This window comes from Corvus moneduloides, chromosome 6 (genome assembly GCF_009650955.1).
Source record: "Corvus moneduloides isolate bCorMon1 chromosome 6, bCorMon1.pri, whole genome shotgun sequence".
NCBI classification, from domain to species: Eukaryota; Metazoa; Chordata; class Aves; order Passeriformes; family Corvidae; genus Corvus; species Corvus moneduloides.
In genome coordinates, this window is record NC_045481.1 from 58,398,284 (window position 1) to 58,422,742 (window position 24,459).

The 24,459-nt window shown below is 37.6% G+C and overlaps 1 protein-coding gene across 1 annotated transcript; it reads left to right on the forward strand.

The window, feature by feature from the left end:
- Positions 1-1,591: 1,591 nt before the first annotated feature.
- On the forward strand, positions 1,592-24,087 carry CCDC34 (coiled-coil domain containing 34). The gene is made up of 6 exons (XM_032110728.1): positions 1,592-1,909; positions 5,650-5,782; positions 8,126-8,233; positions 21,567-21,725; positions 22,153-22,294; positions 23,605-24,087. The coding sequence occupies exons 1-6, from the start codon at positions 1,716-1,718 to the stop codon at positions 23,817-23,819; spliced, it is 951 nt and encodes a 316-aa protein (XP_031966619.1). The 5' UTR covers positions 1,592-1,715; the 3' UTR covers positions 23,820-24,087.
- Positions 24,088-24,459: the final 372 nt, after the last annotated feature.

Here is a 24,459-nt window from a genome sequence, read left to right on the forward strand (position 1 = left end):
TCTCAGTTTGTGTCTGTGTATTCTTGTTGCTTGCCTGGTTTTGGCCTCAGCAGCTGTCTGACACATCCCTGAGCTTTAGCTTGCTCAGACCACAGGTTGTTTGGCCAAATATTTTTCTACCACTTTAGTAAGGTTTTGTGGGTCAGTGAAGGGTTCAGTGAGCAAGAAGGAGGGAGAAGTATGTGCTCCTGAGAGATAGGAGAGATATAGCCTGTCTGGCAGAGAAATTACGGATTTGGGTGCCTGTCAGTCTGCAGCCCAAGCACCAAACATCCCATCTTAAAATTTTCAAATATGATCATTTTAAGCATCTTTTAGGACTGTTAATGATGGCATTGAGATGTCTCCCACCTCATGGCACTCATTTTTGGTGGTGTCTAGGTGCACATAATGGTTGTATAGATTTTATGACCTTTTTGTATCACTGAGCTACTGAAATTCAATTTTTATGGCAAGTCAATTGCCTCAGATGTCACAATTGACTTTCTTGATTTAGACAAAGCATTTTTAATACTTTTTCTTATTTTTCAACTTGCCTGTCCAATGAAAAATATATTTCTTGTTAAACTCACTGAAGAATCTTGGCAAGAACAATTAAATAGCAGCCAAATTTACAATAGTTTTAAAACTTCTGTATCTCATCTTAATATCTTAATATAATACTTCTGCTTAGTCAGCCCCAGCAAAATGACTCAAAGTTTTATAAAAATTTACCAACTGTTGATCAGCAGTTACCTTGGTTGATGAAATTTGAAGGTAACAAAAAGCTTTGGTAATACAAATGTGTGTTGCTTATCCTGCTTAAGATTTGGCTAAAAAGGGGGAGTCAGGGTGGCCCAGCATAACCAGGGAGGAGTGACTGTGTTCCTGGGATTTGGAACCCAAATAGAAGACTGACAAAGAATGTAGTGGTGAACAAGTATAGGAATATATATATATATATATATATATATATATATACACACACACATATATATATATATAATCTGACCTGTTTATTACAGATAGTTGTAGACTCCATGGAGAATTAACTGATAGAGAAGGCAAAGGACACCGTTTGCCTAGCAGAGGTGTAGGCAAACCAGGTCTTTAGAACTTTGAATCAGAAACAAGATAGTAATTGTGAGGACTGAAATGGGATTTTGCAATTTACGGCAAGTATGGGTTACAAATTTTGACTTGGCTGTTCAAAAATGTTAAGTTGCCTTCTTCTGATGTATTGGGATTGTCACCTGCAGATGAGGTTATTGGTTCCTGCTTATTGAACTGGTACTTGTGCAAAAATGTTAAGTAAGAAAGAACAACTGTGAGGAGTTCCTATAGATTAGCATACGCGTGTCAGTGATCACCCTGGAGAAGCTGAGGGCCAGGCAGGCAGTCCCGGACCTGCTTCCTCTCCCGGGCCGGGGTGCCTCCGTCAGATCCCATGTGCTGGGAGGAGTCGACTCACTGGTCAAAAGCGTATCAGTGGCCGCCGGTTCTGACCCCGTCTTGTCCCGGTGTCTCTTCCCAGGCACTGCCTCGGCCCTGGCCGCACCGGACGGAGCAGGGCTGGGCGGGCACTTCCACGGGTAGGGCGGAAGTGCGGCAGGGACGGGCCAGGCGGGAGGGACGCGAGGGTGGGCGGCCGTGGGAGACCCGGTTGCTGCGGCCGCGGGGGCCGTTGGGAGCTCGGGCTGGACCGCCCCTGCCGGTAACCGCCGGTGGCTCCCGCCATGAGCGGTGGCGCCCGGCGCTGCTGCAGCACCAGGAACAGCGGGGCCACCGTCCTCAGCTCGCCGCCCTCTGAGGGCGAGGACCCCCTCAGCCCCTCCAGAGGCTCCCCGCTCTCCCTCGCGTCTCGCTCCAGCTCCCCGGGCTGTGAGGAGGAGGAGCGGGTGGCGGCCTCCCGGAGCCTGGCAGGCGATAGGTAACCCCTGCGGCAGGGACCGGGCTCGAGCAGGGAGCTCGGGGACTGCCCTTTGTGACCAGCGGGCCCCTGCAACTCGTTTCCCTCCGCTGGAGACTCTGGGGACAGAAGATTATTTTAATAAATATAGGCTTGTTTGCATAGATAAGTGCATTAAGCACTTTGTTCCTTTTTTTTTTTTTTTTTTTTTTTTTTTGGAAAGTCTTCTCAGTGAACAGCTGAGTATTTTTATGGGCTCATGAATTGTTTATAGGCAGTTGGCCTGCAATGTTTCCTGCCTTAATTTAAAAGTGGTTGCGGACTAAAGGGCTGTTTTTCGTAGTGTATATGGCTGGGTCCAGATTCAGCTTTGTATGCATGCATTGCACAGCTCCTGCTCCTGTGGCTTACATCTTGTTCCATTTTAATTATATGCAAACATAATACGCCTTCTTTTTACTTGGGATCTCGCTGGCTTGATAGGAGAATAAATAATTCTTATTCTTCCCTTTAAAACAGAAGGGGGAATAGCAGGGAGTGCCTATCCTATTCTGGAATACCACTTTATGATGGAAACTTCCCAGACTTATGCATTAACTGGTGAATGTAACTAGCAAGGTTGAACTGAGCTAAAAGTGACAGTGGAGTAAAGAAAGGACAGCAGAGCTTTACAGGGGTGCAGGTTTCCAGCATGGTTTTCAAATTTCCATGGAGAGCAGTGAAGGAATATGGATCACAGTGAATTTTGCTTAAAAGCATTTCTTGAAAAAGGTGCTAAAAATCCAGGGAAAGAGTGTTCAAGTGTAGTCAGAAGCTTCAGAGTGAAGAGATCAGCCAGTTCGTGATCCCTTTCAGTTTTTCTGTTACCTCTCCATATACTTCTTCCCAATAAGCAATTTTGTTCACGCACCTTAAAGTTCTGTTGCAATTTGTTCAAGCTACAACTTGTCTTTGCAGCTTGAGAGGCTATTTGAAACAGCTCCCAACTCTTGGGCCTGTTGCTGCAGTATTCTCTGGCAGCAGTAAGATGCAGCTGAAGACAACCTCTTTTAGGGCCTGAGTTGGCAGAGTCTTATTAAACTGTGGGGAAAATACATGCTTCGTTAATGCAGACACTGCTTCTGAGTAATGCTGCTGCCATGTTGTACTAAGTGCTTACCAAGTGTTCATATAGCAGCTTCTGTGTATAGCTGCCAAGATCTTGGAAGTATAATAATAAAAACCACTTCTTATATAGACCCCCACATATGCATAGACTCTGAATCTTTCTGTTCTTGTCGTCTTAAAACTACACAAAAATTAACTGGAGGCAGATACATTGGGAAATGCAATATTTGCAAAAGAGAAAGGGTGAAAACAAGGCCTTCTGAAATGGGATTAGGCATTTTCATACTTTCATTGTGGATCAGTGCTATGTTTGATGGTGTGACGTCAGTGCATATATGCAAATGATAATCACTGTTTTTTATTAATCAGACTTCAGGTCTAATGCCAGATGTGTCCAGTTTGATTTAAGATACTTAGTTAGAAATAAATACGCACTTGAGAATGGGGTATCTTAAGAAGTCTTACCGTAATTATTTTGAAGAAGTTCTTAACTGTGAACAAGCTAGAATTTCAGAAAATGGCCCTGTGAAATTCAAGGTCTGTGTGGTTCAAAATACATGGTTGGTGTGCCAGGGACAGTGTGACTGGTGGCTGCAATGCACACCAAGAAAGGCTGGGTTCTGGTGCGATTGGAGAGCTTTCGACACAGTATTGGAGAAGTATTTCTCCTAACAGGCCTTAATACTGAGTTTGTGTTTTCCTCTGTTTAAGCTTCATTTTCTGTTATTTCTTACTCATCTACAGTAAGTTTTTAATCTATTACTGTGAATAACTTTTTTGAGAAGTTGACAGCTTAAATTTAATGAGTACTGATACCAGAAAAGACATAGTAAATATTATTTTTCTTAATTTATTCATTCTCCTAGTACTTTTTCTAAGGTCGGTTTAATTTGTCAGCCATGTTCCAGTACTAGGTGCCATAATGCAAATCATGCAAAGCAAAGGAATGTATTGAGGAAGTATCCCTGCCCAAAATGTCAAGTCTGTGCAAAGTTACAGGGTTTTTCCCTGAATGTGAATGTATAGTACTTTTATCCTTTAATAAACTTTCAGAGACTTATTTCCTTACAAAACGTTTTATTAAACATTCTTAAGTGGTATCTGTTATTATATGTATGTGTTTAAAAGCTGTCTCTGTTAAATTTTAGGTCTTTATTAATCCTGTAGCATAAAAGCCCTAGGGTGCAGCAGAATGTGTTGGACTATGCTGGGCTTGTGAGTGTTTGGTCTGTGCTGCTTCTGTCCTTGCATGGTCTTGTGACATGCAAGGGTGTCCCTGTCAGTTCTGTTATTCTGGATCTCTGTGGCAGCACACTGTAAAAGTGGGTTTGTTCAGAGAAATAAACCTGTTCCAGGTAGGTTTCAGTGTAAATCAGTTCCCCTGTCTTGGTCCTGCTAGCACAAACACATATGGGTAAAATAACAGAGAAGAGTAGGACAAAACTCCCTAGCACTGGTGTTGTCCCCAAATGCTTTCTACCACAGACATGTATTCTAAAGATGAGTGGGACAGAAAATGTTTTGCAATAGAGTATCAGAGTATTGCTGTGTCCTGTGAATATGTTGTACTTTTATATTGATAAAGCCCAGATATCTTCTATTTAAAAGATTGATTTCCTGAGCATTAGCATAATATGCTTGTTGGATGCTTCTTCTGTAGCTTAGATTCAGCAAACAGAATTCCTCACTGTAGTGAAGTATGTATGTAGGTAGGTATTTCCAGAGTCTGTACATCCATATGAAATACTAACGTGAAGTCTAGTTTCACTGCTTTGTTCTCAAGAAAAAATTCTGTGGCAGATAGAAGAAATCTTTTAAAGAAATCTCTTGGCATGTTTTCAAACTTTGCTGACTTGGATCCTAATATATTGTGTTACTTATGAAATAATACATGTATAGAATATTATAAAAGATATTTCTGACCGGGGGTAGGATTGCTGCATTAGTAATGAGTAAAGAAGTTATGAGTGACTTATGTGAGATATCCTATTAAATGTCTAACACAATCTTGTATAATACCATCAAGTATTGTATACTAGCTGTATTTCTTAAGCACATTTCCTGTGAAAGCGTTTTAAGGTGGAAAACTTTATTGGATTGAATGGATGCATTAGTAATGAATGGATTCGTAATGCTGAGGTTGCTTGATACCATGAATCCAGTTGTATACGACTTGAATGAAGAAAATACATTCTAGCTTTTGCTTTGCTTTTGCTAAAGACCACTTGATACATGGAGCTTCTTGTGACCAAGGATAGGATGTTAATATTAAATCTTGGTTTTTCCTTGGCTTCCATATGTGAGAAGGAAAGTGACACTTTGATGTTACTGGTAATCTTTTTGTTTAGTTCCTAAAAGGTATTATTTTTGTTTAATTCCTAAAAGGTAATGTTTGGATCTGTTCCACAGTTTAGAATCACTAACAAGCTAGAATTTAGTAAGTAAAAGGTAGAATGTAAGGGGGATGGTCAGAGGTGCATTATAAATGCCATTTTATCCATTAGGGAGATTACTAAGCAAGTAGAAAAATTCTGTCATTGTTGTCACATTATGCCATAAAAGAAAAGTACTTTTTCAAGACAGTAACACTGCTTAACTTTTCAATCAAATACATTATAGATAATATTCTCTTATGTTTCTTGTTTTTAATTCAGGAAGGCTGAATGCTCTGAAATAGCAGGGGGGAGAAAAGTGTCACCTTTGAAAGATAACCTTTCGCCATGGGAAGAGTGGTTCATTGGCAAAGAGAAGGAACTGCGTGCCCGCTTACAAGCTAGAGCTGCAGAGGTGATTACATCCAATTGGCTTCATTCTAAGTCTAATAGAAGATAGCAAACACAGCATTTTCTTTTCCTTTGGTTGTAGAAACACAAGTAGGTTTTTTTCCCTTTTTTTTTTTTAGTGTCTTAGGCCTCCAAAGTGTGTTTGTCACTGCTGGCGTGATTCATACTGTGTGCATTCTCTTTTGCTAAATGTTATGCTTCATTGAACTGGTGCTGTATAATATTTTGTTTATCCAACTGTCAGGTAATGGTTTAATTTTAGAAAATTAAAACATTTATATAATTACTACCTTGATTTTCATCATGGGTACGTATGCCTGCATGTAGAAGAAAATGGGGTGTGTACTGATTGTAAGTATGCCAAGCTACTTGGTTAGTTTTGAGGCACAGTGGTGTTACTCACTTAGCATGTAATTTTACAACTGTTTGGTGTCCTTTCCCAGGATAGGGATCCCTGTTACAGCATTTTTTCCCCCTCAGTCTGTCTTTTGCCCCCTTGCAGATGAACAGTTCTTGAGAACCAGGGCTGGGACACAATTAAGTGAGAGCACTCTATCTTTTCTTGATTATTCTGTTTGTAGTTGGCAGTTGATTAAATGATACTGTTGTTAAAAATCAAATGGGAAGTATTGGGTAGTGATTAGAACAATCACATCAAAATTAGGTAATTTCTCACTTTAGTTATTGATTAACTATTTGACCTTGAATGTTTTCCTAGGCTTTCTGTGATTATCTGTAAAGTGAATATAGCATACAGCTGTTTTATGTGGGCTACCTCATGTTGTTTATAAAACATGTACCACTGGAAGGTTCAGGAACAGTATTTTAAAGATCAGCAGTATACCAAAGTAGTTTGTTAAACTTAAGGAATATGCTTTGATCCATTAATATCAAGCAAACTTATCAAACAAAATCAACAAACCAAACAAATGAAGCAATTCATGACTTCCCATTTATATTCTGGATTGGTAATGTAAATGTAAGCTAGCAGATGTCTCTCAACTAAGTATTAAGAACAGTCATAGGACAAACATTACTTAATGCTAGTAGAAAATAGTCATATAGGTAAATATTTCTAATTTGTAAGATTTTGAAAACATTAGATGTCAAACTGCAGCAAGGCAAAGTGAAAAGCTTATATTTGGGGGAAAAATATAATCAACAGTTCTGTAAGATGCCAGAAAAGAATGAAATATGTGATATTTATATAAAAAATTATTGCTATGTTTGGATATTAAAAGTATTCTAAACTGATATCCCGAGAAACAACTGGGAAGTCCCAGATAGATCTTTTGATGACGTTAGCACCAAGTCGGCCCTGAATGTCAAAAATGTGGATAAACATTTGGAGTGGAATTAAGTTGGGTCTTCTAAGGTACTTACAGTGCCATCAGCTTTTACAGAAGCCAGGATACCTGCAATACAGGTGTCTTGGAACTCAAAGGAGACATTATTTGCTGTAACTTTGCCTCAATACAGCAACAACTGTATTTTCAAACCATGTCTGTATTGTGGGTGTTTGAGCTCTCTGTAAGCTTCTCTTGATGTCCTATTAAACTGAAATTCAATGTCATAAGAAAAGGGTGTTCTTTCTGAAACTGACTGCAGAAAATCAGTTTCATGGAAATAATTCCATCTGTCCTGTGTTTGAAGGTATGAATTTTCATTAAAAATTAGGACTTTTTGTTAATGTTACAGTTGGAGAAGCTAGACATCTCAAATTGTCTCCTTAGTTATGTTTTTTCTTTATTAACTTCACTGGAGAGATGCAAGTGACTGCATATATACTGTATATCATATAAAGATACTTTGGAATTTCTTCTCTCATCTTCAAAATAAGCCTTCTGTTTCAAAGTTTGCTAGAATCTGCGATAATTTTGGCTTTAGTAAGTTTTGGGTTAAGCCCTAAAGTTCTAGTAGTTCTGGTACTAAAAATCACAGGTGAATAATACTTCACTTAGCTTTTGATACCTTCCACAGTGCAGAGAAGTACACAATGTAAATTTTAAATATTGTAGGAAAGTACTGCTGCAAATTAAGATTCTGCTGACTAAAAAGGCATTTCAATAAACTGTGGAGTGATTTGGTACATTTAGTTGCTTCCAAAATCTAATTAAAATATGTATTTCCAGTTACTATCCTAAAAATTATACATTTTCATTGGTTGTATTTCATAGTATTTCTGTGTTGACTGTCATTAATCTTCTCCAAAATCTTAGTGAAGGAAAAATACCAAAATCTAATGCTTACCTTGTTTTAACTGCAGCACTATTGCCATAATACTATTTACAGTACTGCCTGTAAACGGTCACCACAGATTTGAGATGTATACTTTTTCTTTAATTAGGAAATGAATATACAGCTTGAGAAAATGAAGCAATATCAAGAATGTGAAAGAAGAAAAAGGATAGCTGAAGAGAAACACAAGGAATGGGTCCAGAAAAAAAGAGAAGAGGTAAATACTGCTTTGGCTGGAAATATTCATGCCGTGCTTGAGTAAGCCTATGTAAAATTTACTCAGTCTGTTTGGACTTCCATGGTTTTAGTTTGCTGAGTAAATGGCTGCTTTAATTGAAAATTATAAAAACATGCCAAAACAGCTAAACTTTTTTTTAAGACTGATGGGCTTTTTTCTGTGAGATACAAAGGGATTTGTTTTCTGAGTAGTCAGATAACTGACAATTGGTGTACATCTTGTGCAGTAGCTTTCTGCTGATTATAGCTGGGGTTTTGATCTTTAATGTACCCAGACTTCCCAGGTTCAGTGCCCAAACGTTTTGGGTTAAATGTACATCCTGTCTGTGTGCAATGTCTTGTAGAGCCAGAAGAAGGATTTAGTTAAATATCACCATGAACAGGCAAAGAGTGTGGTAAGGTTTAGAGAGATAATTGAGGTATGGGGCCAGATTGAAGAAATTCCCAGTAGACCACAATTAGTAATTGGGAACTCCTTCACTCAATAATTAATTTCTGGGTGGGATCAAAAGATTTTTAAGTTCTCTTGAGGGGGATGCCTGAGTCCAAGGTCAGAAACAGACAGAATCCTGATCTCAATATGACCGTTTCCCGCGCTTTCACGTGTCGGAGGAAAATAACTTTAAGGGATGGGACTATGCAATTACACGGATTTATTGTTTAAAATAACAAACGCATCAGTCGAGGCGTGGGATTTTACAACACCTCCGAGTAATGGCGACTAGTCACAAGATTTAGGGTTACATTGTAATTTATAACTTTCTAATCCAATAGATACTTAAAACGACACTTTGTTTTAGATTAATGACCTATCACCTGTGGCACTTCTCACTGCAATGCAGCTGTGTCTTGACCAATAACTTCTCATGTCACGTACACACAGATGTCTCTCTTATACCATCTACATTCTTAACTTAAACTATATAAAATCACACTATTATATTTTAAAACCCTTCACCAAAACACCCAGTGTACAATTTTACTTATAATTGTAGGAACACAAGTTTGTAATCCTTTTGCTTAAAGTCCACAAATCTCTGTCAATTAAGCCAGACCTAGTCTCTTCCAGGGTTGTAAATCAAAGCCTCCTTTAATTGCAGGAGTTTCTACTCCTCTGTCTCCCACATCAATGGATCTCTATACAGCTGTGTCACACCAAGTGAGCATATGCACTTGATGGCAGAATTGGGAATGCTTGGGAGACCAGGGCATGTTCAGCCTCTGGTAGTGCATGGGTGTATGTGTTCATTGTCTTATGGTCTGTAGCAATACCAGTTGTTTACTGTTCTATACTTCTGTTTCTGAATAAAATCAGATGAAAATTCACTAAAAATATCCCAATAGCACTAGCTGTGTTGGATGGGCAGACCTAATACATTTGTTTTCATTATTTCAGAACTCCTCCTTCAGATTCAGCCTAGAACCACTAGAATAACATATGTTTGGATCTAACCTAATTAATCTTAGTCTTAATGCTGGTTGGATAATTGGTATAAACAGCAGAACCTATCCTGCTCGATTAAGTTATTATGATTTATATTACTAATTAAATTACACAGCAAAAAGTAGATTTATTATTCAGCATATACAATGCCATTTTCCTCTTCCAAAATGAAATTTAAATGAAAATTAAATTCTAGGCGTCTGTACCTATTCATTGGTTTGAAAGAGTTGATCTGCCTCTTAAAACACTTCCAGTTCAAAACCAGAAGTTTTCCTTCTGTCTCCTCCTCACTACCCCTATCCCCTCCTTCAACTTCTATAAATTTCTACTTATTCAGATTTTCCTTGGAACTTTGTGGATTTACTGGTTAACAGCTTCTATTCTGTTGTCAGTGGGAATAGGAGGTCTTTTTTATCGTAATCAAACCAGCCCAGAGGACAGGCAAAAAAACATACTTGTGTCTGGACTTTATCATATTATGTTTTGGAAGCATAATGTCATCCTTAGAACATGTCCCAAGTGTTTAGAAAAGTAAGCTGATTTTAATTGAAATCAGATGATTCATTGGCTAGTCTTTCCTATAAGCCACACTCAAATCAAGGACAAACTGAACTTAAAAGCTTATCTGTCCATAGGATATTTGTGCTGCATAGACTGTCCCATTTCAAGTTTCCACAAGATTATTTGTGGAACTGGATACAGACTGAAGGATAAATATGTCAATTCAGTGACTAAGATGTTTGAAATTGCATCAAGATTTCAGCTGTAGTTAAGGTTAGAGTCATGAGCACTCACAGTTGATACAATTTTCTAGGGGATTGTGTATATATCTCCTATTTGGAAAACACTTTCTCATAGAAATATAAAAAGGTGCTTCTTGAGGCAAAACTTACAGTATACTTTACTGAAATTTCCATTAAGCACTCACCTTTTTCAAGTTCAGTTATTGATTCTGAGCCCTGTGTGTAGAGTGCAGAAAATGCTTTATTTGCCAAGAGACAGTACTTTCAGGGATCTTATCTCTGTAATCTCCACAAGTCTGTATCCTTTTCCATTGCTCAGTACTGTAGTGATGAAGAAAGTAAGGCACACTTGAGCATACGTGAAACTTTTTCCTTCATCTTGAGCATCCAGCACCAGGAGACACTGCTGGAAGAGTCTTCATACTGTGAATGTGAGAGACATTTATGTCAGAAGTAAAATGTTTGTGTTTGCATAAAAGAATTTTGGTTTTCTGTATGTCAAGCCAGTGTTCTTGTATAGCAATTTTAGTTGTGATGCTCTAACTGTTAAATATGGTCCTTTAGGGTGGGGTTAGGAAGCAAAGCTTGAACACTGTTTGTGTGTTCACTATTGGTTTTTTTATTATTTAATATAGATTAAAAATTATGTGTTGTTACAGTTTTCTTTCTTTCATTTTACATAAACTATTTTTGAAAATAAAGGAATCCTAGCTATTTAGTATTCTTTATGTAAATAGCTTTTGTGGTTCTTAAAGGTTGTAAGTGAACTAGAAGTAGTATTTTGAAATAATGAGCCATATAAGAAGATGCTAAGCCATGAAATAATGGTTATACAAGTATTTGTTTATGGCAAAATTTTGCAGCTCACTAGGAATTAAAAGCTTAATAAAATCAATTGTTAGGCACTTTCCTGGACCTAACAATGCCTGTACAATTTTCAGTAAGGTACTGGATCTCTCCTGGACAAAAATAGTCTTACTTTCTCTCCCTCTTAGAGTAATTTGTGGGCAAACAGTAAATTGTCTGTTGACTTTTTAGCAAGTCATAGGAGTATCAATTGAAATATTTTAACTCTAAAATAACTCTAAGCATGCTTTGGATTCCAGAAGAAAAATGAACATAACATGATTTTTTATGTAACTAGAACTGTTATTTCTGAGTTACTGTTAGAGTTATTGATAAAAATGAGGTTGTTATGGTTATAAATGCTGAGCAAGTAAATTTGGTGTTCAGTGTCCTGTTTTCATTATTAAAGTAGCCTTGGTTTAAGTGTTATGCGGAACTGAAGATAGATCAGCAAAGTCATTAGAATCTGTCTTCATCTCTCTGGTATTTGCTTGATTATTTATTGCTGGTTTTAGGCTCCAGCTTGGTAAGGCGCTTATAGTGAACTGCAGAGTTTGAAACAAAAGGAATTGACATCCTTGATTGCCATATTATCATTGAACTACATCTTGAATAGGTATTCAAGATTGAAAACTAATTTGTATTTAATTTCTTCAGATTAGAATTAATGCTTGTGAAATCCTATTTTCTCTCTGTCTGTTCATTATTGCACTGTGGGTTTTTTTCTTTTCTGGAGGGGGAGCAGCCAAGAAAGGACCCATTCTTAGAATGAAGTTTTTTATTGAAAATAAAACCAAGAAGTAAAGAATGGCTAGAATTTTATCATTAAAAAGAAGAGGCCTTTGAAGTCTGTAATCTCCTGTGACTCCACGTAGATTCTGAACAAATGAGTTAACTTCAGTCATTGTTCTCCACCACTGAGTAAGTTTAACACAAAATGTGCAGCCAACACCTTCAATACAGTCCTCTAAACTGTGTCTTGGAATTATTTGAATCGGGGTACCTACTTGTGTGATACATTTTGAAAAGCTTCTCTCCATAGCGGCATCTGTATGACTTGTGGCTTGTCAAATATGGTCTTGTTTAACAAATAGAAGTTTTGTTACTCTTTGGCTTAGCTGGTTGTAGATGATAAGTAGACTGTTTACAGACTTGGGTAAATTACAGTTTAAGGAGGAAGATAAAAAATACTGCTATTTATCCTCAGAATATTTGGGAATCACATTTCTGGTTCCTTCCAAAGATTTTTCTCTCTCATCTAAATTCTGTTCAATTAATATGCGATGACAAAACTCTGGCTGGATAAAAAACATGCAGTAAAATAACATGATAGTTAAGGTCATAGACGTTCAGAGTTGATCACTCATTCATACTTTCTTTTGTAGTGTTTCCTTTGAAGGCCACCACTCTTGAGAACTTGTTCAGTATGGTTCAATTCCAAGTTCCTTCACAGTGTGACCAGGCACTGGTCCTACTGAGTGATAACTTACTGTGTTCTAATCAGTGGAAGTTCCTGGAGCTTCTCTTCTGATTTGGAATATATGTAAGCTGCTCTCTGAAGCCAGTTGGATTTATTTTTTCCCTTATTTTCCCTTGAACTAATTGATTCAAGATACATGTAGCCTTCTTCCAGGAAGAAAACCCTACCCTTACCACCTCATTTCCCAAGAATGAGGTGCAGTATGGAGAACTCTTTGCTAGTGTTCTTTTACTGTTAATTATTTAAAGAACTGAGGATGGTTTTGACTATTGCTCTTTATGTAGTCTCACATGAAGTGTTCTTATGTTCATGTAAATGGGAGCCCAGCCCCTGCCTTTACCGTTGTAGGCATAATTTGGGTTTAAGACTTGCGTATCTATTAGAGTAGTAGTAGAGAGTGCAGTGTTTACAAGACCATATCTGCAGAATCTGAGGTATATAAGACTTACCTCCTAATATTTTGCCATAGCATAGGAATTTCGCTTTTGGCAGTAGCCAAGGTTTTTTCTTTTTCTGTTTTATGTGAACTTCTGATCCTATAATGTGAAGTCTCTTTCATTCCTATCATCAGCTGTGGACACTTTGGTAAGGTACTTGTAATTGTGGAATTACTGATTAAATCAAAGTACTGGTTTCAAATCAAAGGATGAAAAGCTTTTGAGAAATGCATTGTGAATGCATAAACTGTGAAGAGCCTGTAAACTGCCATGACTGTTTAATTCTTTAACATTGTCATAACAGTCAGAACCTCTTATGAATTATTGCTGAATAAAATATTAGGATTAAAGGTCAGGCTTGATGACAACAGCTTTTTGATTACATATTAAAAAAATCAACTCTGATGCAGTGTACTCTACCTGCTACAATCTAATATGGTATCTTCAAATCATATTTAATCCACCTTTACTGACTCTGCAAAGCTGCTTCATTTTTACAATGCCAATAGAATATGAACTTAGCAATATCTAGAGTATTCAATTCATATATATACATGTGTGTAAATATAAATATTTACATTATATATATATATATATATATATACACATTACATTCTTGGGTTAGCCCCAGTAGGCAGTTGAGACCCCACGTAGCCCCTCATTTGCTCCCACCAGCTTTTATTGCTGAGCAGTATGGTCTGGGATATCCCTTGGGTTGGTTGGTGTCAGCTGTTCTGGCTTTGCCCCCTCCCAACTCCTTGCGCAACCCCCCTGACTATGCACTGGTGGGATGGGATGAGAAGCAGAAAAGACCTTGAAGCTTCGTAAGCATTGATTAGTGATAACTTATGTTATCAACAAACACTGTTTTGTTCACAAATCCAAACAAAGCACAACGGGAGCTGCTATGAAGAAAATTAAGTCCATCCAAAACAAAACCCACTACATGTGTTATGCGTATCTTTGCAACAGTAAGAGAAATCCCCAAAGAGGAATGCTTGCATCCCAAAATAACTAATTCTGAAACTCATTTTATTAACATCCTTGTATTTAGTCTTTGCATGTAATTCTTTATGCTGTAATAATGTGATACCTAGCAAAGTTGTAAAAGCACAAGTGGTGAAGTTACAATTTTCCATTGAAAAAACCAATTATTCTAATACCAATCTAAATTCGACTGTAACATTTCTAATACTTTCTGCATTGTTGAATAGAGAATAAGGCAACACTCTTTTTTTTTCTTAAAAGTAAATATGACCAAGCAGGCATTAAGAATAGAATTTGGATGTTCAACATTTTTATTGTTCTTTTCTTTTCAATAAGACCCCTTTACTTACTGAAAAATATAATTTTAATGGAAACTAGGTTCAGGATGGAAAAGTTCTGTTTGAATGCTTTTTCACTGAAAATTTTGTTCTTACCATTTACTGTGCTGTTGGCTGATAGTCTTTATGAGAAGCAAAAAGCAGTAAGAAGTATATGAAAGCCTAGAACCATCACACTGTATAGTAATGAATGACTGTTCTTGGAGCAGACTTCCTGTAGTGGTTTGGTCCAAAATACTCATTACTGTTTATCTTCTGTGAGATAAGAATTAGGAGAAACGCAAAGCAGGCACCAAACTTGAAAGAATATAAAGAAGTTTATTAACAGACCTAAAAGAAGGAAAAAAAAAATTATACCACCTTCAGAACTCTCCTCCTCCCCCCCACCTTCCTCCCTTCTCCCACTGATAATGTAAAAAGACAACCCTTAAGATGTTCAGTCTGTTTACCACTTCCATAATAACCTTGTTCAGTCTATTTAAAAGAGAAGTCTCTTCTTGCTCGTGCTATGAAAACGTTATCACAACAAGACAGCCGCCCACTTCCAAATATTGTTCAGTCCATTTAGGAAGAGGAGTCTCTCTGCCTGCGTGTGAGTCCCTTCCCCCGACTTGCAGCTTTTCCCGCAACTGCTTTCGAGGGTCCACTCTTGAAGTTTTTTGGGGTACAATTTTAAGGTTGAGCCATTCAGAAACAAGAACAGAGGCCCTTCTCCTTCCCTGGGAGCAAAGGGTCTTCCTCATCTTCATCGTTAGGACTATCTCTGGGAGCATCTCTAGGAACTGAGGTTTTCTCCTTTCCTGTTTGGAGCAAAAGTCCTCATCTGGTCCATCTCTCCCTGTCCAAACTTCTCATGAAATTACAGCTGCGTCAGCATCTGCCTATCTCAGCGCAGGTGCTTTTGCTTGCGAGTTGAACACTCCACCCCCCATATCTTCATGAAATTACAACGGGATACTCTGATATATCATAGCTTCACAACAGACTTTCAGCTTTAAGCATCTCCTCTTTCTCTTCCGTCAGGTTTTCAGCTCTTCACAGCTCTAAAAGGGTTAATCTCACCTCGGCCTTGCAGCTGGAATGTGGCTTATCGAAGTGGAGAGGGGGGGAGCCGAGCTGCTCCGGCTGCCCACAGCAAGGCGGGGGGGGGGGGGGGGGGGGGGGGGGGGGGGGGGTCCACAGATGGAACAGGCCCGTTGGCTCCAGGATGGCCGAGCAGGGCCTGGACCGGGCCCACTGGCCCCACTCGGGGCCCGCAGCCACCTGTCCCAGCACCGGAAACGAGAGAGAGCTTGGAGGGGGGAGTTTGTCTATTCTTAAGTGTGTATCACAGAGGCGATCACAATTTTAAGTGGCTTAAAGAATTGTCCATATTCAAACTGGCCAGCTGATAGGTTCTATCAGGTCCCAGAGGAAACTGTAAGCACCCCTTAGCAAGGACATCCCTTCCGGGACTATGCTTGCTAACCTATGACACTTCCCTTTTTGCTGTGCTGTGTAATTCCTCCCAGAAGAGACACCTAGATGCCAACTCTTACACCAAAGGCTTTTTGTTTAATATGTACTTTATCTCAGCATGGTTAATACAGAGCACAGATTGTTCAACAGCTCAAGCATGACTTTCAAGTTCAAAAGCTATGCTTGCTCATACTGTCTTTCTCTCATCCAATGAGTTGTTAATTATTTTGTGAGGAGTGATGCCACTTCCACAGAAGGGGTGGAGAATCCTGTCATCCCAGCCTGCAGCCTGGGGACATGTTAGTTGGAATCTCCTCAGGCAGAAATGTAATGAAATCCAGATCTACCCTGTCCTAGGTTAATGTTCTTACAGCTGAACTGTTGTTGAGTCAAAGCACTGGTTGCTAATGTAGAGCCTGATGTACTATGGTTTTTGCTGACAGTTTAGACTTGAAAGAGATGCTAAGATGTCTACTTTTTTCAAGACTGAACCCTTTCAAGAAATGTGTTTGTGAGGGAAGCTTCTAGTAGACATGATTTCCAGTCATGAGAATCAACTGCATTTAAGAATGAAAATTTTCTGTGTGCATACCTGTCTTTACATATCTAAATTGTTTTTGTGGGTCTGGGCTTAATTTCTTATGGATTTTTTTTTTCATATTGTGGGTCTTTTACTCTCTGAACCTGGAAAGTCTTTACACAATTTTTTTCTGTGATGTCATGCACGATCAATGCCATGGTTATAATTTTAGGTTGTACCTGAATCTTAATTACCTTTAGATTTCTGTAAGTAGAATGAACTATTTTTTCATAGTGAGTGTTAGAATGAGTTTTAGACAGAGTTTTGGAAGAGGAATTCAGGGTGACAGGTGAATATGAGTGCTCATGTATTTCAGCAGCATTCGTGGAGTCCACATTCTTCTGAAAATCCCAATAGTGTTCCAGGGACCAAGTACACTAAAACTTTGTTTGTCACATACATTGAGTCCCCATATGAAATGAACACAGTTTGGGAGAAAGATCAGTAATTCTCCGGTTCCCAGACTGCAGTGGGGTCTGCACTGACTTTGTGTGAACTTCAGCAGTAAATTGATATAAACTTGCCTGTCAGGAGACATCTGCTGCTCAGACCTCTGTTGACCTCCTTTCTAGCCTCTTGTTTTCACATGGAAATTCTAGAGAGATTAAAGAAGTACTCCTGTGGCCTAGGCTTGGTCACTGATTTGGGTTACAGGGCAAAATTGAAAAGATAATTACAATTGTCTGAATGACCCAGATTTCCAAGACTGCTAAAAGTGGTTGATGTTCAGGATTATTATGAGGATAAACGAGTAAATTTGGATGTGTGTTCTGATGTCGGCAATGTGGGCTTTTCCTGTATTTTGCCATCAGTCAGCATTAAATGATGCTAGAATATGCTAGCTGTTAGCAAACCGCTGTGAAGTAGAACCCTTATCTGTGAATAGAAAAATGTTGTCACATTCTGCGGACCATAAGATGGAAAGGATTGCTGTGAGAAGTAAAAATATCTTAAAAATATCAATCACATCATTAGTTTCTGGAAATACTTCTACTCAGTGACAGTCTGCATAGAAAATGCAAAACAGAAAACGCCCCTGCACTTTGTGCATTCCAGCCTCTCATTTAGTCATTGATGTGAAAATACAGAAACATATATTTTAGTAGTTTTCTTTGAGTTGGATATAGTGCCTATGTTTCAAAAGCAATTAGGGTTTTTTTTTCCTGCATGAAAAATTATTTAATATTTCTACCTTCTGTCAGGAAGAAAGTGGGATGCTTCAAATTTTAAAATCCTTTGACCATTCACCACATACATGTAGTTCTGATTTTTCTTGAAAAGTTAGTAATTAATACTGACTCAGTAGGACACATGCTGTGAACTGAGTCACCATTCACTGCTTTGTGGGACAGATGGATTTGTGTTGGGTGGGGGATTTCCAAGTATTGACCTAGCCCAGACTTCATTAGGTTCTGAGACTTGATAGAATCACAGCACAGAGTGGTGAACCTTCAGGGTAGATTTGTAACCTTTCGCCTTAGTTATGTGCTTGGGCAGGGTGGCAGGAGAACAAGCCTTTCCTGCAATGAGTAATTGGATGTTTTACAATCAATACCTTAATTTATGTAATACCCGCAACCATATTTTAGTGTATGTAAATTTACTAGTGGTTTAGTGAATAAATTGTGACTGTTTCGAAGACAAGATCAAAGAGGATTTTTAAAACCCAATCTAAACAACACCAAACATAAACAAGTAATTTCTTCCCTCATATGTACATGGAAGGGAAAGTAAAAGACGGAGTGAAGAACATGTACCTTAATATATATGTTCATAGCATTTTTGATAGACTTTTATAATGAGGATGGGGAAAAAGCTGGGAATGTCAGGGTGATAGAAGCTTGACATGAAACAAGTTACTAAAGTAGCTGGGAATGTGGTGTACACTAACTTTATGAAGGAAAAGCTGTTCTGATTGTGAGAGAAGGAGGAAGCATTTCTGATTTGTCTGCAGAAAAATTTCTAGGCTGCTGTAAAGTCTGTAATTCTGCAGGGAGTCTCCCTGTCTTACGGATGTCTCACTGGAAGTAAAACTTAGCAATAGTCATGGCTTTCATGATAGTGTGTATGGCATGTTATTGTTTACATAGGACCTAATTTAACTTTGAGTCAGCCTAGATAGTAGCTAAACTCATCTAAGTATTGTCATTTAAGATACATAATTTAAGAAGCTTCCCTGCCTTTCTTTTATAGTATTTAGAAAGATTTTTAGTCTATTTTCTGCTTATAATTGTTTTCCATTATGGAACAACTCCATAGGTATGGAAGTAGCCCAGTTTTTCAGTTTTCTCCTATATTTATTTTAATGTCTTTTATACAATAAGACCCTTAGCTAAAGACTGTAGTTTTGGAAGATCCTTAGTTTTGTAACTTACTTTCATGTACGTCAGAGGTAAGTCAGCAAACAACAAAATGTGTGAAATCTTTGTAAGCCACCTTCTCCCATAGTTTAACTCACTGATTTAACATATATCTCTCATCTACATTAATGATTTTTATGTGTTCCAGAGTTGTTGGTGCATTTGGGAGTATTTGGTAATGAAGAGACAGAGAAACAGCTCTGAATAAAAGAGATTGAGATGAATTTTAGATGAAGAAGGAGGAACAGCTTAGACAATTGGTTATTTGCCTTTTTCAGGAAGGTGATATTTAAATACTTTGCCAAAAATACATTATTTTTTCTTTTCAACATTTTTAAATATGGAAGCATTTGTTTCATGTTAAGAAAGATCTTGTTTCCATTCTTCATTAGCATAAAAACATTTCAGAATCTCAACTTTTTTTTAGTTCTCAGAATGAAATGAATTTTTCATTGGTCTTGGTTGTAAATAGTTTTATCACATGTACAGGCCTCAGTGTTGTGAAGTCATATTAATAAGACCAATTGTTTTATAATTCTGTGTAGTTTTACATTCCAGATATGCATTGAAATTGGAGTGTATTAATATTTGACCATTTTCCCTATACTACAAAACAGATTAAGCTGATGTTTGCTAGAATGTATTAAAAGTGAAATTGAAAAAAACCCACCAAGCAACAAAAAACCAAAGAGAAAATAGAGCTAATAGCTAGTTGCAATTGTTTTGTGAAATAGTGTGCATTTTGTACACAAAGAAGTGTTTGTTGTCAAGTAAGAATATTTGACAAGAGTATACCAGAGCAGTACTACTGAAAGTATCTTTATGATTTTAGGTGAAGAAACATCCACCTTGGAGATTATGGTAGACAGACCTAATAAAGCATAGCTTGTAAAAGGAGGCAGGTGGGGTGTGGTGGGTGGAAGTCCCACAGTGCATAGTATAGCTGCTGATGTTAAAATTGTAGTAGTGCTTCTGGTATTGGCAAACAGAACAGGACACACTAACTCAAGCGGTTCTGTAAACTGGCTTCTTTCCTGGCAGAAGTGTGGTGTGTTGCAGAGCAGTATAAGCTGAAGTTTTTACTCTCTATGTGCTACTTTATTGGATTGGTGGTAGTTTTGGTATGGGGGACAAGCACTGAACCAACAGGTATCCTGTTTAGACCAGACTGAAGGAATTGTGCTGGTCCCCAGCTCCAGTATTATGGAGCTTCTGCTTCGTTATGCATAATTGGATTTTCCAGAAGTACAGTAAACCTGGGAAAAGGTGGGGGAGGGACACATGGGGAGAGCTCTAGTTTTCTGCCTTTTTGTTCTTTTAATGGGAAAAATGGTAATATATAATGGTAAAATGGAATGGGAGTGTATTTCTGGTTTTCTTGAGAATGTGTTTTTCCTGTATTTCATTTATTTATTATACTTTGCAGCTGTAGTTCTAGGCATTTGACATCCATACTGCCAACTGTAATAATTCTGAGTCAGTATAAGTTTCTGCTAAACTACATATCTCCTTTGTTCAAGAGGAGTGTGCAGGGAAGTGTATAAGTAGAATATTTCTTAAAAAAAAACCAATGTATTTTTTCAACAGCTCTTTTCTATTAAGAGGAAACTGGTCTTAAGTGTTGTGCCTCTCCTCCAAGTCATGTGCACAGCTTGTCTGGTAGATTTTTGCTTCCGCATGTGTATGCAGTTGCTTCAGAGCTAAGCGAGTTAAGCAGAAATAGTATCAAATCAGTAGCTTCCAGACACTTCATAATGGTTACAAGGAACAGAAGTGAGAGCTATTGTTACTCTTCAAATAAAAATACCTCCCTCTCTAGATGAAGAAAAGGCCAGTAGATACATGTTTGTTTGCTTAGAGAAAGATCTTCAGAACATTGTTGTTGGATACACACACTCTGAAAAGATGCAGAAGTGAATGACACCTCTGGTGTATTCTGTCTTCCAAATCATATGGGCAGCAATTTCACTTCACACTCAAGTTACCATTTTGCCTGCCCTAGAATGTGTTTTCTCATTTTCCCTTTCATGATTTGAACAGGAGAGATGTGTGGATTGATTTATTGAAGTATTCCCTCTGTGAATAAGCTAAAGAGTATAAAAAGAGAGTACCACAAAACATGAACTGGATTTTTATGTGAACTTTTTATTTTCCTGTTAATTTCTGCTTAAGTGTGTTGAACAATCTGCATATCTCAGTGACTCTTAGAATGGGGCAGTTTACCTGACTTCCATTTGGAACTGTAGTTTGCTCTAGATTCACCAACAAGTAAAGCTAACACACCATTGTTGAGAACTGCAACCATGTATTTCATTCCCAGAAATATTGAGAAGTGTCTGAAGTGTTTAAAAAAAATGTCAGAATAAATAAAACAGAGTAGTAAATGTAGTAGTATGAGGAGACCTGAAAGTAAAATTTATCATCTTTTTTGACAAGTTTGTATGTCTAAAACTATCTTACCTAGAATCTAGCGATGGATAGGTTCTGACTTCAAAGAGCTTACAATATCACATATATTTTCAGGTTTATGATAATTTTCTTTGTGATTGTGTAATAAAATTAACTGTATTCCTCAAAAGAATCACTCCTTGAAATATACTGAAAAATTTCTATTCTGTTTTTTTGATATGTTTCGCATAGGAAAGAAGAGAAAGGAAACGAAAGCTGAGCAAAGAAATGGTGGAAAAAGCGACAAGGGAACTAGAAAAAATGCAGTTACAAGAAAAGGCTGACGTAAAGTATAAAGAATGGTTAAAGAAGAAGAGAGCTGAGGAGGCAGAAAAGAAGGAAAAGGAGAAGGTATTAACAAACTGATCATTTATTTGGATGGAGTTACTTAATCTGTAACTTACGTTGAATATATTGATATCAAATGGCAATGTTGTGTAGGAAAAAACCTTTCAAGAGTTGCAATGTTAGCGCATTAGAGACACTGTGGTATGGTCAGCAAAGTAAGATGCACGTTAATGCATTTTCGTTAATAGCCTTTGAGTTTTTCTCAGGGAAACACTGGAGTAACATGGAGTTTGGGGTTTTTTAATTTTTTTTTTCAGACTTAAACCAAAAAATGCATCTTTTCCATTGTTAGGAAAAGGTGGTCGTATTTGAAGACATATTTGAAATATATTCAGCAGTCTGGAAATCTGCAAAAAATTATTTATTATTTTGTGTATATTGTACAGGGCTTTGTCCGGGAGTACCTTAATTTTTTTATTATTATTTCTAGGAACAAGAAAAAGAACGGGAGGCTGAGCTAAAGGAGAAGAGAACAAGATCGGAGAAAATCTTTAAGGAATGGCTGCAAAATGCTAGAAATAAACCACAACCTGCTTTATATGGTTATGGTTTCCCACATGGGAAGTCTACAGGTTTGTATGTCTAGTACACGAATATGCAGTGACTTTGCTTTGTGGTTCCTTCCTTCTAATATTTTAATGTAAAACGAAGGCTGTTTAGGATATTCATCTCATATCTAATTTTGGCACATAGTAATGACTATACTATGGTATAAGTCAGAGAAACAGATTCTGAGACCTTTTCTGTATTTTTCTTAGCCTTTTTTGTTATTTGGGAGGAAATTTGTATTATTTGAGATAATTATGTGGTGTCCCAAATTATGATTTTATCTGATTTTTCTCACCAGGCATAGGAATCACTAGAGCAAATCACTGTTTCCTGTGAAGCAAATTAGTTATGTCATCATCCTTGTAAAGATAGTTTTCATGTTACAGAAGGTGTGCACCACCTTAGCACACCTGAATCCCCCTTAGAAAAGAGGTGGGGTTTTGAGACACAAGAACAATTAGAAGCTGACAGAAGTCCTGTCTGAAAAAGGAGACAGGGGCATCAATCTGTATACTGAGCTAAAATTTCCTTTCTGTTTTGCTTTTCATCTGCATGGTACCTCCTTGGCTTCTGTAATCCTATTCCTTTTTTTGTTTGAAAGGGAAGTGTGGAAGAGAATGCTGTTCATAGTGTGCTGTTTCACAAGTCTTACTTTATTTTTGTATTTTTTGTCATCCCACATAGTACAAAAGCAGAAAATCAGCAAGAAATGGTATTGCATTACACATTATTTTTCTATGCAACTAAAATAATTGCTTCCATTTCACTTTGCAACAGAAATAGTTTTGGGACCAAAATTCTGGTCTCAGAGTGTTTAAGAAGCATGTACAAAGCAGGTGAACAACCTTTACTCTTTTGCTTACATTTATTTGTAAATAGTGATATACCTTGCCTTCATGTTTTGGTTGGACCTTCGTTACATACTGCCAGCTGCAATCATTTATTTAAATGATTTTTGAAAAATACTTCTCTACTCACTTATGTCATTCAGTAGAATGTATTACAAACTTTGAAGCGTATCCATCATGTGGTTAGGTAAAACAAGGTAGCCAATTTGTAGACATTTACAGTTATTAAGAACACAAAGGACTGAGCATTCAACCTGGTTATTATTTAAGTAGAGGTGAAGAATATGCCAGTTACTGGTTTAAAAAAAAAAGGTGGAATATTTATTATTTTGAATCACCTAAATTATGTGATGTGCCTGTGCTGTCTTTCTCTGAAGACACTGTTGTGTAGTAATTAGTCTAGATGATTATTATAACTGCTTGCATTGGAAAGATTGTAGCATAAATATTCCTTTTTAGTTATGTGTATTTTCTGAATGTTTTAGGGAGTGCTGATAGAAATTTGTATCCGGCTCCAGCATATTGTAACCCCATTCCTTGGAAACCAGTACATGTGCCTCCCCCAAAGGAAGACAGTTTTCTTACCTTGAAGAAGAGTATGAGACCTGTATCTTGTCAGCCTTGTGCATCTTTACCAATGGTGATTTCGAAGCCCAAGAGCAACCCTTGTATTGGATCTCTGTGCAGAAAGAAGTTATAGTTCAGAAAAAGTGTTCTTACAATCTTGAGCAAACTGGGCCATAACTGTGAAGTTCTATGTAGTTACATGTCCAAAGCAGATTGCTTTGTGCCTACTTCTTTTTTTTCCATTTTTGTGAGCAGGCTTTGTGTTTACCACTAATCGACCAATCAGGCTTTTTATGTTTTTTCTATATTGCATTTTAGTTTTAAAAAAAAAGGAAAAGATAAATTGTAATGGGACTGTAACTCAATACCAATAAAATGCACAGGATTGTTTCTTCCTTTTCTCTCTTGTTGTTGAAGGAGTTCATTTCTATATGTAATTATTATTTTGGGCACCAGTATTACTAGGATATTTTAAAGACGCTATTTGTAACAGATTTTAAAACAATTCTTGGCTTAATGCGGCAGGAATTCAAGGCCTGCACCAGTTCCAGGGTTATCATGTCATTGGGATTGCAGACATATAGTGGGATAGCTTCTATTGCTGGAGTACTGCAATGAATGGACACAGGCTCTTTGCCAGACCTGATACACACAAACCAGGGAGAACTGGTCAGGGATGTGAAGTTTGGAGCCAGTAATGACATACATGAGTCTGTGGGATTTGGTAGGGTGCACCTGAGAATGCTGAGGAAGTGGCAAATGTCATTGTAAGG